The sequence below is a fragment of the Haliotis cracherodii genome, unplaced genomic scaffold (genome assembly GCF_022045235.1).
Source record: "Haliotis cracherodii isolate W230 unplaced genomic scaffold, xgHalCrac1.p SCAF_20, whole genome shotgun sequence".
Taxonomy (NCBI): Eukaryota; Metazoa; Mollusca; class Gastropoda; order Lepetellida; family Haliotidae; genus Haliotis; species Haliotis cracherodii.
In genome coordinates, this window is record NW_027266276.1 from 3,695,336 (window position 1) to 3,711,682 (window position 16,347).

Here is a 16,347-nt window from a genome sequence, read left to right on the forward strand (position 1 = left end):
AGCAATATCAAATACTATTCGAATGAGAACATACCCGAGCAATCAATCACATTCAGACCCCCACCTGGATACACTCTATCACTATCAAAAATTGAGTAGTCTATTTCTGTATAAGTGAGTAAGTGAATGTTGCTATACGCCGCAGTGTGCGACATCACCGCTACATCACGGTGTAAGTAGGTAACATTAGCCAGACATACCAGACGATAGTGAGTGAGTATGGTTTTTCGCCGCTTTTAGCAATATTCCAGCAATATCACGGCGGGGGGCACCAGAAATGGGCTTCTTTGACGTGACGAGCGAACGCTTTAACCACTAGGCTACCCGAACACCCCTTGTGCCAGTCCATGAAAGCCCGATCAGCACGGCACGCTGTGAGATCAGGTCGGTAGGAGCAGGTACCACTTTTCTATCAACAAATTTTCACAAGAATTTTGTTGAAACCCTCAAACCTACTGGCCAACATCAACACACATACAGAGTATCTGCTGGGAAACCCACTGTAGAGTCAGTACAGTTTCATATACATATGTTTAGATCTAATACTAAAAGGTTTTATGTTTTGTCTCTCGTTCTGAAACATGGGACAATTGGACAAGGGCATGCTCTCTTGTCGGATCGTCACAAGATTATCCAGGCAGCAAACAAACAATGAGCGAAATCGCGTCAAAACGAATACACAGACATTGAATAGCTTGAAATATTTTTTTGAATTGAATAGCTTGAAATTTTCTTTGGATTGCACCCGACTTGAAATTGTTTAACAGATTTGGTAACTGATGTTGGTTATTTGAACATTTTCTTCTTCAGTTGTGAAAGATACGCTAGTTTGAGAGCGCAATTGTGTTTATTTACATGTATTTCACACTGTCCGAATACCCTGTAAGTCACTACTTAGGTTTTGCCACATTAAAGAAAAGAGCGAACTACCTACACCAACAAGCAGACTTACCTTAGCACTGAGCCAGATGGCGACGACGGGAAGGGCAATTTTAACTACATGACATGCGCGACATCAGCACGCCCTGCACGTGTTTCCCGTGCAGTCTGGTCACGTGTAACCCGTCATATATACCTATATCTACCATCAAGCAACACGACCTGCATTGTTATAGATGCTCATAACTACCGTAGTCGTCCACATAATGGTGACAAGGTGCGTATACAACACATGAGCATAAAAGATAATTAGTTTCAAAAGAGATATCTTGGTTCCAATGAAATATCATGACCACCTCATATCAAAATAAGGCAAAGCTCACCAAATAATGTTAGCACCATGTACAAGCACCTTCTGTCAGTATATTGAAGGGCGGTCGGGGCGATTCCCCACATGGGTACAATGTGTGAAGCCCATTTCTGGTGTCCCTCGCCGTGATATCGCCAGCTTTCCGAGGCAAGGGCGTTAACTGACTAAAAAAGTCCAGTTTCCACCCCTGCCGAACTAGGCTGGAATTCCTGAGTTACATTTTGGCTGGACTGACGAGTCTATGCATAGTCCAATAAAAATCGAACTAGAACTAAAGAAGGAAAAAGGAACTAGACATCCAGTTCTTTCGGTCGACTGCAGGATTTGCAAAGCATGTGTACCGACAACTAGGCGTTGACAGATATTTTCCAAATCTGTTCATGTTTTCAATCAAGATGCTCAAGTTATTTGATGCACTTCACGATGTAAGACCCGTTTTATTATAATACAGATCATGATTATCGACCAGATTGTCTTGATTGGGCGCCGCCATTTTGTTTTGAAGCAAATGCAAGTGATATGAGAGATGGAAATTGACTGGTCAATAGGAGGGACATAGAAGGGACATAAAACGTAACAGCCACTGGCGGTGCTACGATCGAGCCTTCAAATTCCAGTCTAGTTAGGCAAGGGTGGAAACTGGACTTTTATAGTCAGTTAACGCCCTTGCCTCGGAAGATGTGATATTGCTGGAGTATTGCTAAAAGCGGCGTAAAACCAAACTGACTTATGGTGATGATCGATGCTTTATCTAACCGGTAGTCCAATGTCAAACAACGCCACGAAGTGGGCAAGTCGTGTGGCGCTTACTTTCAAGCAAAGGGACAGTTCCTCTGTGTCACCTATTGTAGTGAATACGGTACAGCTGCACTATGTGTGCCGTGATTGGCGAATGGGGTAATTATCATGTACGCATCTCCCTTGTTAAAGAGTGGCCATATTATTTCGAATGATTGATTATTTGATTCTGAAGTGGAGTTGGTGGCATCATGTGGTCATACATTCATGTAGAAATATATCGGGTAAAGCTCTGAGAAATATATCGGGTAAAACTCTGAGAAATATATCGGGTAAAGCTCTGAGAAATATATCGGGTAAAACTCTGAGAAATATATCGGGTAAAACTCTGGATACGCCACAACTTGAGATACTTCAATTCACATCGAAAACTACTCCGACTCAACTGTAAATAATCACATGGATTTGTTGCTTAATGCATTATTCTTGAATATAAAAATTGGGCCAGGAAGATCATACAAGTGGCAATTGCGTGGATCGATGCTCATGATGTCAATCCCTGGATTGTCTGGTCCATCCCCTATTATTCACAGACCGCCGTCATATAGCTGGAATATTGCGAATATTGCTGAGTGCGGCGTTAAACAAAAAAATAATAAAAATCATACAAGTGGAATAGATGTATATGCAAACGAAATAGATATATTCTAAACAGCCCCTCTCAATGCATGTGAATTAAAGTATACAAGGGTACATGTATAACTGGCTCTATGCAGAGCGCCAAACTTATGTTGGTCATCACTACCATGGAAATGTTGGCAGCCAAAGAGGGACACGAAGGGCAAAGACGGAAGTTGTGGAAACTGTCACAATAACCACATGGGACTAGTGAGGTAGCGGCAGCAAATTGAAAAATGATAACAAAGAGTGAAATAGCAGTTTAAATATGACAGCAATGTTATATAGCAAATTCTGGAATCACAAACACAAAAGATCAGGGTGCCGTTGTACAAAACAACTTTAGCGCTACGACTGTATTCTGTGTTAAGGTCTGAGAGTTAGGGTCCCCTCAGCGCTAAGATCCTCTGTACAACGGCACCCAGCTTCATAACCCTCTCCCTCTCTCCCCTCTCACAGAGATACTACACATCACACACAGTACCCGCTCCGATTTTACCACCTGTGCTTTATAATTATGATGATTATGGTCAATATAATTATGATGACGAATCAGGTCTTCGCCTTGCGTTCACTAAAATATTTTTCATTTAGAACTTATTGCACTGAATTGAGTGTGAAATCATCCATATCGCACGAGTGATTTTATGATGTGTTGCCTCCGGGATATAACTGACATTTGGAGTATGGTGATCATGTCTGCATGCTTAAATAGGGCGACGACGCATCATGCTGAAAACAAGGCATGCATTCAGTGTATATATTGCTAATACCGTAAACTACGTTTAAAACGAACTCAAAGGGACACCTTATTTTAGTTCGTTTTATCCGGAATTCGTTATAAATATATATACAGCACATATACAGCAAATGGCTCGAGCCCCAAAACATTACGTTATATCCGCCAGTTCGTTATAAGCGTGTTCGTTATAAACGTAGTTTACTGTATTTATAAATACCATGGACTGATTGTTCTGTTTTAATGGGCAGAGATCTGAAGCGAAATGAATCTTCTGTTACGATGATATCACCGAGGATCAAATTATTTGAAATTAAGTTCAATTTAATCATACTCAAAATATCATAAAGCAAAATATGCAGCATAATGAGACGGTGCGCTTTCACATAATAAATAATATTAACAAAGTGTATATATTTCATTTCAATTCATGTTTCACGTGTTGTTGTTGTTGAAACGTCAGTGAAAGGTTTTCGCAGCGTTTTGATCATGTACTCTATGATGGAACTGTACAAGATTACCAGAAAATACCAGTTAAAATACAATGTGTTCAAAAGTGCTGTCCTAACTTTTGGATGTAGTAAAAAAATAATGTCGCCTGAACATCTTTATATTGGTAAGATAAAATTACCTGTTCAAAAGGCAATTGTCTATGCGGGAGTGTACATAAGTACTGCTAAAACATCGGTAGAAAGAACGAGGTTAGCATGTGAAAAACTGAGAAAATTGATAAATGTAAACCATGATTCTGGCCTGTACTTTGGTGGACTTAATCCTATAGCCGCCGTGCGCATCTGGCAACGAGTGATATTACCCACGGGCTTATATGGATGTAATGTGTGGGGAAAACTATCATTAAAGGAATATGAAATGCTAGAAATCACTCAACGCTATTTCTGTAAGAAAATCCAGGGTTTTAATAAGCGTATGCCTGTTGTGAGATACAAGTTGATTTATTGCATGTTTTGTTTGTTTGCTTTTGGTTTAACGCCGCTCTCAGCAATATTCCATTTATATGACGGCGGTCTGAAAAAAAATCGAGTCCGGACCAGACAATCCAAAGATTGCCATCTTACGCAATGACATCCATCAATACGGCCAGTTAGCGAGCCTCACCACGCGATCCTCGCAGTCGCCTTTTACGACAATCATGGGTTGCTGAAGACCTATCCGAACCCATATCTTCACGAGTCAGGTGAGTTCTAGAGAGAAGAGAATGACAGTGAAGGTAGAGATTGAGATGTACAGAGAAAGGGATTGACAGTGATCTCGAAGGAGACAAAAAGAGATTGACAGTGAAGGTAGAGATTGAGATGTACAGAGGAAGAGATTGACAGTGAAGGTAGAGATTGAGATGTACAGAGGAAGAGATTGACAGTGAAGGTAGATATTGAGATGTACAGAGGAAGAGATTGACAGTGAAGGTAGAGATTGAGATGTACAGAGAAAGGGATTCACAGTGAAGGTAGAGATTGAGATGTACAGAGAAAGAGATTGACAGTGAAGGTAGAGATTGAGATGTACAGAGGAAGAGATTGGCAGTGAAGGTAGAGATTGAGATGTACAGAGAAAGAGATTGACAATGATCTTGAAGGAGAAAAGAAGAGATTGACAGTGAAGGTTGAGATTGAGATGTACAGAGAAAGAGATTGACATTGAAGATAGAAATTGAGATGTACAGAGAAAGAGATTGACAGTGAGGGTAGAGATTGAGATGTACAGAGAAAGAGATTGACAGTGAAGGTTGAGATTGAGATGTACAGAGAAAGAGATTGGCAGTGAAGGTAGATATTGAGATGTACAGAGGAAGAGATTGACAGTGCAGGTAGAGATTGAGATGTACAGAGAAAGAGATTGACAGTGAGGGTAGAGATTGAGATGTACAGAGAAAGAGATTGACAACGATCTTGAAGGAGAAAAGAAGAGATTGACAGTGAAGGTTGAGATTGAGATGTACAGAGAAAGAGATTGACAGTGAAGGTTGAGATTGAGATGTACAGAGAAAGAGATTGGCAGTGAAGGTAGAGATTGAGATGTACAGAGAAAGAGATTGACAGTGAAGGTAGAGATTGAGATTGACAGTGAAGGTAGAGATTGAGATGTACAGAGAAAGATATTGACAGTGAAGGTTGAGATTGAGATGTACAGAGAAAGAGATTGACAGTGAAGGTAGAGATTGAGATGTACAGAGAAAGATATTGACAGTGAAGGTAGAGATTGAGATGTACAGAGGAAGAGATTGACAGTGAAGGTTGAGATTGAGATGTACAGAGAAAGAGATTGACAGTGAAGGTAGAGATTGAGATGTACAGAGAAAGATATTGACAGTGAAGGTAGAGATTGAGATGTACAGAGAAAGAGATTGACAGTGAAGGTAGAGATTGAGATGTACAGAGAAAGAGATTGACAGTGATCTTGAAGGAGAAAATATTGCCAATGATACCCGTATCAAATACATTGCCATCGGATAACGAATTCTTGTTTCTTGCATGTTTAGCCACCATCAAACTTGGGTGTATACTTTCTTTTGAACGGCAGTGTAGTTGGCTCCCAGATGGCGCTGTGGAACAAAAGCAAGGTGCAAACCAAATGTTGTTGTTGTTTATCGCCACACTCAGCAATATTCCAACAATATGACGGCGTGCTTGAAGGTGACTATGCTTGTCGTAAAAGACGAATAATGGTATCGGGTGGTCAGGCTCGCTGACTTGGTTGATGCATGTCATCGATCCCAATTGCATGGATCGATGCTCATGATATCAATCACTGAATTGCCTGGTCCAGACTCGATTATTTACAGACCGCCGTCATATAGCTGGAATATTGTTAAGTGCGGCGTTAAACAACATGAACCAACCAACCAACCGGATCTTCAGGTCGCAAACAAAATGTACTCTCACCAACAATGTACACTTACAATGATGATGACACCAGTGGTCCGATCCTTCCGCTTGTGCCGTTGTAACTAATGGTGAGATAAATTAGGCGTCAGAAACAATTCTACGAATGTCTTAGGAAGTTGAACAATATTCCAGCAATACCATTGGCTCACACATCGTGCCTATGTTGGCACCCTTATTGTCAAGGGGGCAGTGGGGTTGCCTAGTGGTAAAAACGTTCGGTCGTCATACCGAATGCCCACGTGAGTACAGTCTGCTCGTGTCCCTTGTCGTGATATTGCTGGAATATTGAAAATAGGGGCATAAAACCCTACGGGGTGACTCTCAGTCAAGTTGGAGGATGGAGAGAAGAGTGGCTGGTGGTGGTGAGAATAACCGCTGTGTCTTTGGGTACAGAAATGTAACGATATGATTTTTACTCACGATCAGGACATGGAAATTGGCTCATATTTGTATCTGATGAAGACATGAACTGACCTACTCTACACCGTGCTCTTCACATGACGGGGATTCCCGCCGTCATATAGCTGGACTTTTGCTGAGTGTGGCGTTAAAAACCCCAAAGAAACAAAGAAACACTTGTTTCTTTTTATTTCTTGCAGTTGCAGTGTATTTCATAAAAGACAAACTAACACATTGTTTCCTGTTCAATATGAGAGCTTTTCGTGAACAGCCTATATGATACTCCACAGTTAAATGTTGCTCAATCAAGTTAGGACGGTCAGTTATATTATTGCGGGGCAATGGGGTAGCCAGGTGGTTAATGAGATCGCTCGTGATGCCAAATACCGGGTTTGATTCCCCACATGGTTACAATACATAAAGCCCATTTCTGGTGTCCCCAGCCGCAACAGTGCTGGAATATTGCGTAAACCATACTCACTTAGGGTGTCGCAACACATTTCAGTTTATTCTGCTATGTAATCAATTTTACAAGGTATATTTGGCAGAAGGTTATCTCAACAACACGAGTAAATTCATGTAGATACGTCAACAATTGTCAGTTATATTTAGATGTCTTTTCATGTATGCTCAACAATGAAGGGGAAAAAATAATTGACCAGGTCTTGGGAAAATAAACCTACACTCTCGTGAAAGTTTAAATGCAATTGTTTAATATTGAGCATTGAATATTGATGTCCTTGTTTTAGCCCCTTCATGCCGGACGCCAGACAGGGTAACAAGTACCGTCAGCTCTACCACAAGACCACAGAGGTGGTCAGGTGGATGGTAGAGAAGGTTCGTTTCCTTGTTTGCGGTCTGTAAATAATCCAGTCTGGGCCAGACAATCCAGTGATTGACATCATGAGCATCGATCCACGCAATTGGGATACGATGACATGCATCAACCACGTCAGCAAGCCTGACCACCCGATCCCGTTAGTCACCTCTTACGACAATCATAATCGACTTTTACTGGAAGCATGGGTTGCTGAAGGCCTATGCTACTCTGGATTTTCATGGGTCGGGTAGAGTAGGTGGATGGGTAGAGTTGGTGAATTGGTGACCGGTTTACACCCAACTCCTGAACGTTTCTAGGGCACCCATCCTGACCCAGCTGAAACACATCTTACATGTGGTGTTAAATTAGACTTTGTTCGAAATATGCCTCTGTTCAACCAGCAGCAAATGGGTACCAGGTAGGACGAGATGGTGAACTCCTTGCACAGCTCGGGTTGTATATTCTCCAGGGAGGTGAGACATTTTAGAGCACACTCATCCATTGACTGGGGTAATAACAGTGTAATGTTTTCAGCATACTAGTGTGTAGACTCTAGCACAATACAAAAAATAAACATTTTTGTCAGAAAACAGTTATTTTATTTTTAAATATCACAGCGCCTTAATCAATAAATAACAATTCTAATCATACTCTTCTTAAAATGAAAATAAACATGTTCATAGTATGTATAGAAACCAACACATCCTCAATCAGGCACCCCGATCATCCAGAGAATTGTACCTCCATTCTGTGATGACACATACCCTGTACCTATTCACGAACATAGCTTCGTTTCAGAAGAGACGAATATCTCGGAGACATAATACACTGAACAATGGGGGATGCCGATTGGACACTCTTGTTCTGTTCACGTGAGGAATTCGCTTTGACAAACAATAAATGTTGTCCAATATTTCCTATGTTTTGTAGAACCTTTGCAGTGAGACAGTGACCGATGATGTGTCGTTAATTAAAAACAAACCCTTTCCATGATCAAACGTTCCATAATCATAAAGCAGAGTCCACTGCCAACTATCACCTGTTTGGTGAACAAGCATGGGTGCTGACAAACCTAGATATACAGTCAGGGCGAACCTGGATTCGAACCCATGATCATGAGTTTCTGGTATGACTATTGTTGAAAAGGTGAAATGGGGTTTAACGTTGCGTCCAAGACTATTGCACTTATATAGCGAGGTACATGTATGTGTGTGGGTTTGTGTGGCTGCTTGTACTAGGCCGGACTGATGCCGATTTATAGTGCTAGCTCACTGAGATACCATGCCGCAGTTTAACATAAATACCCCTCTCAGACACAGTCCTTGATTTAGCCCCTTAATGCCAAACGCCAGACAGGGTAACAACAAGTACCATCTTTTAACGTCTTTTGGTATGACGCGGACGGGGATCAAACCCCGGTCCTTCCGCTCTCCGGGCGGACGCTCTACCACTAGGCCATAGGGGCGGTCTCATGACTATTGCACGGGGCCCAGATGACCCGGCCACCTTCCACAGATGTCGACATCTCAAAGTTACATACAACACAGAAAGATGGAATCAATGTAAACAGATTTATTCCTCTACGTGAGGATAACAAAGCAGGCAACAGGTGAAATGGCATGAAATGGCTGACATGAATCCAGTATCTACAGACATGAATTGGCTGATCAACTCTCCAGTGTCTACAGACACGACCAGGTCGATCACCTCTCTAGGATCTGCTGGAATTCAACAGGGATGCGATTCTTCTTGAGGAACTCCACCTCGCACCTGTGCTGGGGAATCTGGAAGTTGACAGATGGTTTCATCCAACCAAATGACAGACAGGGTACTGACAGGACAAATTTGTACAATCACTAAATGGTGTACATGGAGTGAGTGAGGTAGTGAGTGAGTGAGTGTGAGAGGAGTGAGTGTGTGAGTGAGTGAGTGAGTGAGTGAGTGTGGCAGGTGTATAACACCAGTTACATCACAGCATGTCAGCTTAATATGTCAGGAAGCAGACAGTCAGCTATATTCCAGCTACATCATGGGGGCCTCTAAATAACCCGAGTCAAGTCTGGGCCCAGCAGCAGGATATCCATCAGAACATGATGAGTCAACGAACCAAATCACCAGTCTTACCTAAGGTTTTGCCCAGTTTTAGACTCAGTGAAGAGTGAAAAACCAGCAACAGAGGACAACAGAGGATATCAGAGGACAACAGAGGATATCAGAGGACAACAGAGGATATCAGAGGACAACAGAGGATATCAGAGGACAACAGAGGATATCAGAGACAACAGAGGATATCAGAGACAACAGAGGATAAAAGAGGATAACAGAGGATAACATCATTATTATTATATTAATAATATATGCCGTATTAGGTACCCTACTCCAGCCTCTCTCTGACCAACTACAGTAACCTACATCAGTGATGAACATGCTAATGATAAACAAGCAGATATAACAAACTGTTTTCTTGGTTCCTATATCACATTAAACTGATGTTACCAATCAGCCTATCAAAACATCAACAGCTATGAGCAGTTGTTCAAAGCGACCATAAAGAATTAGAGGCAAGACATTGACTGGATTAAGCCCTGACACCCTGTCCTCACGTTATTGTCCTCAATTAACAATAGCAATATAGTGATGAGGCTCTAACCCTTGGAGTGGCTACATTCTGTCTAACGCGCCATGACCAAAGTCAAGAAATTCTGTATTCATATAAATACATTGTCAGACACACCTCGCAAGCGGAAAGATTCGGACATTGACGTCTCTAGCTGAAGAATCACATGACTTGATCAAAGATGTCTGACAGTTGAAATGTTTATGACAAACTACAATTATAAAGATCTAAAATGAGTGGTTCCTTTGAGTTCGTTATAACTGTAATTTACTGTACAGTAAACTACGGTTATAACGAACACGCTTATAACGAACTGACGGATATAACGAACTAACTTTTTGGTCCCGACTATTTTCTGTAGTTATGCTGTGTATATGCTTATAACGAACTACGGTTATAACGAACTAAAATTAGTAGTCCCTTTGAGTTCGTTATAACTGTAATTTACTGTATATCAAACAACTTTTAGTTCACTGACTTTTGAACTAAGTTCACAAAAGCTTCATTGCTAAAATTTTGTAAAAGATTTCACTCTATAGTTTTACAAAGTACCCTGCTTTGTTAGGTTTCAGGGGGCGCATATTAGGGTGAATACGGCATAAGATAAGGGAACACTTAGCGTGCTGGTGTCTGCCCTGACTGAAGTAATACAGTACCATCCTCCTCCAGAAGCCCTTCCTGTAGGCCTTGAGCGCAGACAGCAGCGGGCTGTACATGGAGTGGTGGTCCTGGAGCTTCACCACGTGGGCCTGCACACACAGCCTGCCAAGGAACAGACACGCATCAGTTGCTTTCTTGTTTCACGCCACACTCCACAATATTCCAGACACATCCTTTGGCCTCAAAATAAATGAGTCTGAGTGAGTGTTTGTTTGTTTGTTGTTTAACGCCACACTCGACAATATTCCAACAATATTCCAGACACATCCTTTGGCCTCAAAATAAATGAGTCTGAATGTTTGTTTGTTTGTTGTTTAACGCCACACTCGACAATATTCCAGACACATCCTTTGGCCTCAAAATTAATGAGTCTGAGGGAGTGTTTGTTTGTTTGTTGTTTAACGCCACACTCGACAATATTCCAGCCACATCCTATGTCCTCAAAATAAATGAGTCTGAGTGAGTGTTTGTTTGCTGGTTGTCTAACGCTGTACTCAGCAATATTCCAGCTAAATGATGGCAGTATGAAAATAATCGGTTCTTGACGAGACAATCCAGTGACTGACATCATGAGCATCGATCTACTCAAAAGGGATACAATGACATGCATCAATCAAGTCACCGAGTCTGACCACCCGATCCCGTTCCTCTCCTCTTATGACAAGCATAGTTGGCTTTAACGGCAAGCATGGGTTGCTGAAGACCTATTCTACCCCAGATCTTCACGGGTCATCCGACCCGAGTCCCCCAGTTACCGTCCCAGCACTGATTGCCTCAATCCTTGTACATGGAGAGAAGGCTACAGGCCTGTGCTACTTGTAACAACGAAACAGTCAACTACAGATCTAGGTGAGCGCAAGTTTCTGTTCATCAGGTAAATGTCTACTACTATAGTACTAGTCGATGCTGTCATAAATTCTGTTTGCCACACATTAGTATGGTCAAACCTGGATACATCTCAAGAAAAATAAGGGAAGTTTACCCTAACTCAATCCATAGCCCTTGGGTCCTTGAACGAAAATAATGGTGAACATATTCTATAGCGGCTGTTTCTAGACCATCTACTCCGGATGGGGGACTGGCAGTTTTTTGTTAATACCATAGAGGTAGTTTGAATATAATCAAGATCTGGAAAGCCAGTGGTCGATATCATGAGCAAACTCCCAACACTGTCAAGGTGTGATGACACAATCAACCAAGTCACTGAGTCTGAGTCTGCTGGGGACCTAATCTAAACCAGAATCTTCATGAGGGATAAACATCAAATTTCAACTATCCAAACATTTCAACCAATCAGGTTGCAGCACAACTCGTTGATGTTTCAATATGTTTATCTATGATTCTAATGACCAGGTGTTCTTACCATTTGACAAGAGGTAACGGCAACAGAGACGAGCCTCCATCCTCATCAACGGCTTGCTGGAACACACACATCAGGTTCAGGGTGAAATGTCCTGTTGGAGAACATCACTTACCTCCCATAGCAGTTATACGTTCAAACTTTTTCCATGACTGAATTAAGTCAGGAGGGGACATTTAAAGGCATCTTCGATATTACAGTGTATCAAATCTCCATTCTATTAAGATAGATACCCCGGAACCATGAGACACCATACCTTTGTCTGGTTTGGTTGGTTGGTTTGTTTGTTGTTCAACGCCACACTCAGCAATATTCCATATATTTGATCCATGTAATTGGGGTCAATGACATGCATCAACCATGTCAGCGAGCCTGACCACCCGATCCCGTTAGTCACCTCTTACGACAAGCATAGTCGCCCTTTTACGGTAATCATGGGTTGCTGAAGACCTATTCTACCCCAGATCTTCGCGGGTTTAAGTCTGGTTTGTGTGACATGATAAATAAACGTCCAATCAAATGACAAAGTTCTTTCATGATTGACACAAGTACTCGACCAAACCTTTCACTGCTGTCTCAAATACAACTGGAATGTTCAGTAGCTTCAGGACTTGGGACAACATCTTTTCCAGCTAAATAGAAAATCTCAGTGTCCTAGGTGTAAAAAGTACTGCTAAAAGCTTCAGTAGCAGAGCCATTAGTGATGTCATTTGATTGTAACGTCATGGTAACCAATGACGTCACAATGGTCTGCAAAGCATTGTATTGCAATCTCCTTCCAGCGATATCTGCAATGTAGATATCCCTTGATCTCACGCAAGCCAGTTTTGGATGATGAAAGTTTATTCATAACAGCCTTCTGATTTGATAAAATATATGGTGATGTTCGCTAACTTGCATTTTGTTGAGCGGGGGAAACTCTGGCAAGTTATTGATAAGAGAGATAAATCTGATGACTTCACTTTTCGAAACAAGCAGTGGCAAATGGTTCCAAGATATAAAACATAATATATACTACTGAAAATAAATAAATTCTTCAAATCACTTCTTTTGGGTAGTACAATACAATCTCATTCATAAAAGACTAGAGACATGACACTTTAGCTACTTGGGGTTGATAGAATTACTTTCTATTTGTAAACTTAGGGCTGGGCAAATCAGGAAACCTAGATATAATGGGAAAAAACATCCTATCAAGATTACATATTGTGAAACAAACCTTCACATTGGCCTTGACCTTGAAGTGAAGGTAGCTGGCAAGGTTGAGGATGACCTCTGAAATATGAACATGGCATCATTAGATTCGGGCGGAGTGGCTGTGTACCATTTTCGGATTGTTTGCGTAAGGTACGGATCACTTAGTAATAAATGCATGTCTAAGTGCTATCTATTGCACAAAGCAGCCAATTGTAAGTATGATTGTTGCATCTACAAATATGCAGAATATTCCAGCTGTATGACATAATCTACACAATTAGTATATGTTGACACGCATCAACTAAGACCACCTTATCCCGTTAGACGCCCCTTATGACAAGCATAGTCGCCTCTTACAGCAAGCATAGTCACCTCTTACAACAAGCATAGTTGCATTGGAGCCTTGACCAGACAATCCAGAGATTGATATCATGAGCAGCAGTCCACATCATAAGGGTGTGATGACACGCTATCAACCAAGTCAGGGTCTGTCCAATACATACCTCTCATGTCCAGCAGGACTCACCTATCAGGAAGCGATGGTTGTTCCTGCGTGTGGCTGGCCAAGAGTTGAGGACGAAGCAGTGGAGCTTGTAGGCTGCCAGCAGGAACACTCGGTACGTGCTGACGATCCTCCTGGCCACGCTGTTGATCTGCCACAGAGACAGGGGTCAGCAACCGGTGCAGGCTTTGACACCTACTACAACACTTGTGAACACCTACGACACTTGTGAACACCTACTACGACTGTTGATCTGCCACAGAGACAGGTGTCAGCAACCGGTGCAGGCTTTGACACCTACTACGACACTTGTGAACACCTACTGGTGAACACACCGACTGTGACACTGGTCAACACCTACGACACTGAACACCTACTACAACACTGAACGATTGCTACGACACTGAACGGCTACTACAACATTGGTGAACGCCTACTACAACAGTGGTGAACGCGTACTACAACAGTGGTGAACGCCTACTATGATACTGAACACCTACTACCACACTGAACGCCTACTACAACACTGGTGAACGCCTACTATGACACTGAACGCCTAATACTACAATGAATGCCTACTACAACACTGAACACCTACTACAACACTGAACACCTACAGCAGTGGTGAACGCCTACTACGACACTGAACACCTACTACGACACTGAACACCTACAGCAGTGGTGAACGCCTACTACGACACTGAACACTTACTACAACACTGAACACCTACAGCAGTGGTGAACGCCTACTACGACACTGAACACCTACAGCAGTGGTGAACGCCTACTCCGACACTGAACATCTACTACGACACTGAACACCTACAGCAGTTGTGAACGCCTACTACGACACTGAACACCTACTACGACACTGAACACCTACAGCAGTGGTGAACGCCTACTACGACACTGAACACCTACTACGACACTGAACACCTACAGCAGTGGTGAACGCCTACTACGACACTGAACACCTACTACGACACTGAACACCTACAGCAGTGGTGAACGCCTACTACGACACTGAATACATACTACGACACTGAACACCTACAGCAGTGGTGAACGCCTACTACGACACTGAACACCTACTACGACACTGAACACCTACAGCAGTGGTGAACGTCTACTACGACACTGAATGCCTACTACGACATTGAACACCCAATACAACACCTGTGAACACCTACTACGACACTGAACACCTACAGCAGTGGTGAACGCCTACTACAACACTGAACACCTACTACGACAATGAACACCTACAGCAGTGGTGAACGCCTACTACGACACTGAATGCCTACTACAACACTGGTGAACGCCTATTTCGACACTGAACGCCTACTACAACACTGAACGCCTACTACGATACTGAACACCTACTACGACACTGAACACCTGCAGCAGTGGTGAACACCTACTACGACAATGAACGCCTACTTCGACACTGAACGCCTACAACAACACTGGTGAACGCCTACTACGACACTGAACGCCTACTATGACACTGAACGCCTACTTCGACAGCATATTACTGCTTGTGCTAAATCAATTACAACAACTGACATTTATACCAAAAGATACCAGAAGGCAGGGGAACTGACCGACAGCATACTCAGGACTGATGTCCACACAGACACCCACCTATTTGTTTAATGCAGCTTTGAACAGTATTTCAGTTACATCATGGCATGCCAGCTTCAAGTGGGAGGAAAGTCTGAAGTCATGCACACAGAGCAAGCAGACACAGAGCACGTAGACACATAGCACGCAGCCACAGAGCACGCAGACACATAGCACGCAGACACAGAGCACGCAGACACAGAGCAAGCAGACACAGAGCAAGCAGACACATAGCACGCAGACACAGAGCCCGCAGACACAGAGCACGCAGACACAGAGCAAGCAGACACAGAACAAGCAGACACAGAGCACACAGACACATAGCACGCAGACACATAGCAAGCAGACACAGAGCAAGCAGACACAGAGCAAGCAGACACATAGCACGCAGACACATAGCACGCAGACACAGAGCACGCAGACACAGAGCACGCAGACACAGAACATGCAGACACAGAGCACGCAGACACAGAACACGCAGACAGATAGCACGCAGACACAGAGCACGCAGACACAGAACACGCAGACACATAGCACGCAGCCACAGAGCACGCAGACACATAGCATGTAGACACATAGCACACAGACACAGAACACACAGAAATAGAACACGCAGACACATAGCAAACAGCCAGAGGGCACACAGACACATATCACGCAGCCACAGAACACGCAGACACAGAGCACGCAGACACATAGCACGCAGCCACAGAGCACGCAGACACATAGCATGTAGACACATAGCACACAGACACAGAGCACACAGAAATAGAACACGCAGACACATTGCAAGCAGCCAGAGGGCACGTAGACACATATCACGCAGCCACAGACACATAGCATGCAGACACAGAGCAAGCAG

At 42.8% G+C, this 16,347-nt stretch overlaps 1 protein-coding gene across 1 annotated transcript in view; it reads right to left on the reverse strand.

Annotated features, from left to right (window-relative positions):
* Positions 1-9,175: 9,175 nt before the first annotated feature.
* The window catches only part of LOC139470294 (telomerase reverse transcriptase-like), a 72,040-nt gene continuing 64,868 nt past the window's right edge, over positions 9,176-16,347 (reverse strand). The window contains exons 29-33 of the mRNA XM_071252654.1: positions 13,887-14,013; positions 13,383-13,438; positions 12,167-12,222; positions 10,800-10,905; positions 9,176-9,310 (exon numbers count right to left, since the gene is read on the reverse strand). Coding sequence (XP_071108755.1) covers positions 9,230-9,310; positions 10,800-10,905; positions 12,167-12,222; positions 13,383-13,438; positions 13,887-14,013 — 426 coding nt within the window. The 3' untranslated portion in view covers positions 9,176-9,229. The remainder of the gene's footprint in view (positions 9,311-10,799; positions 10,906-12,166; positions 12,223-13,382; positions 13,439-13,886; positions 14,014-16,347) is intronic.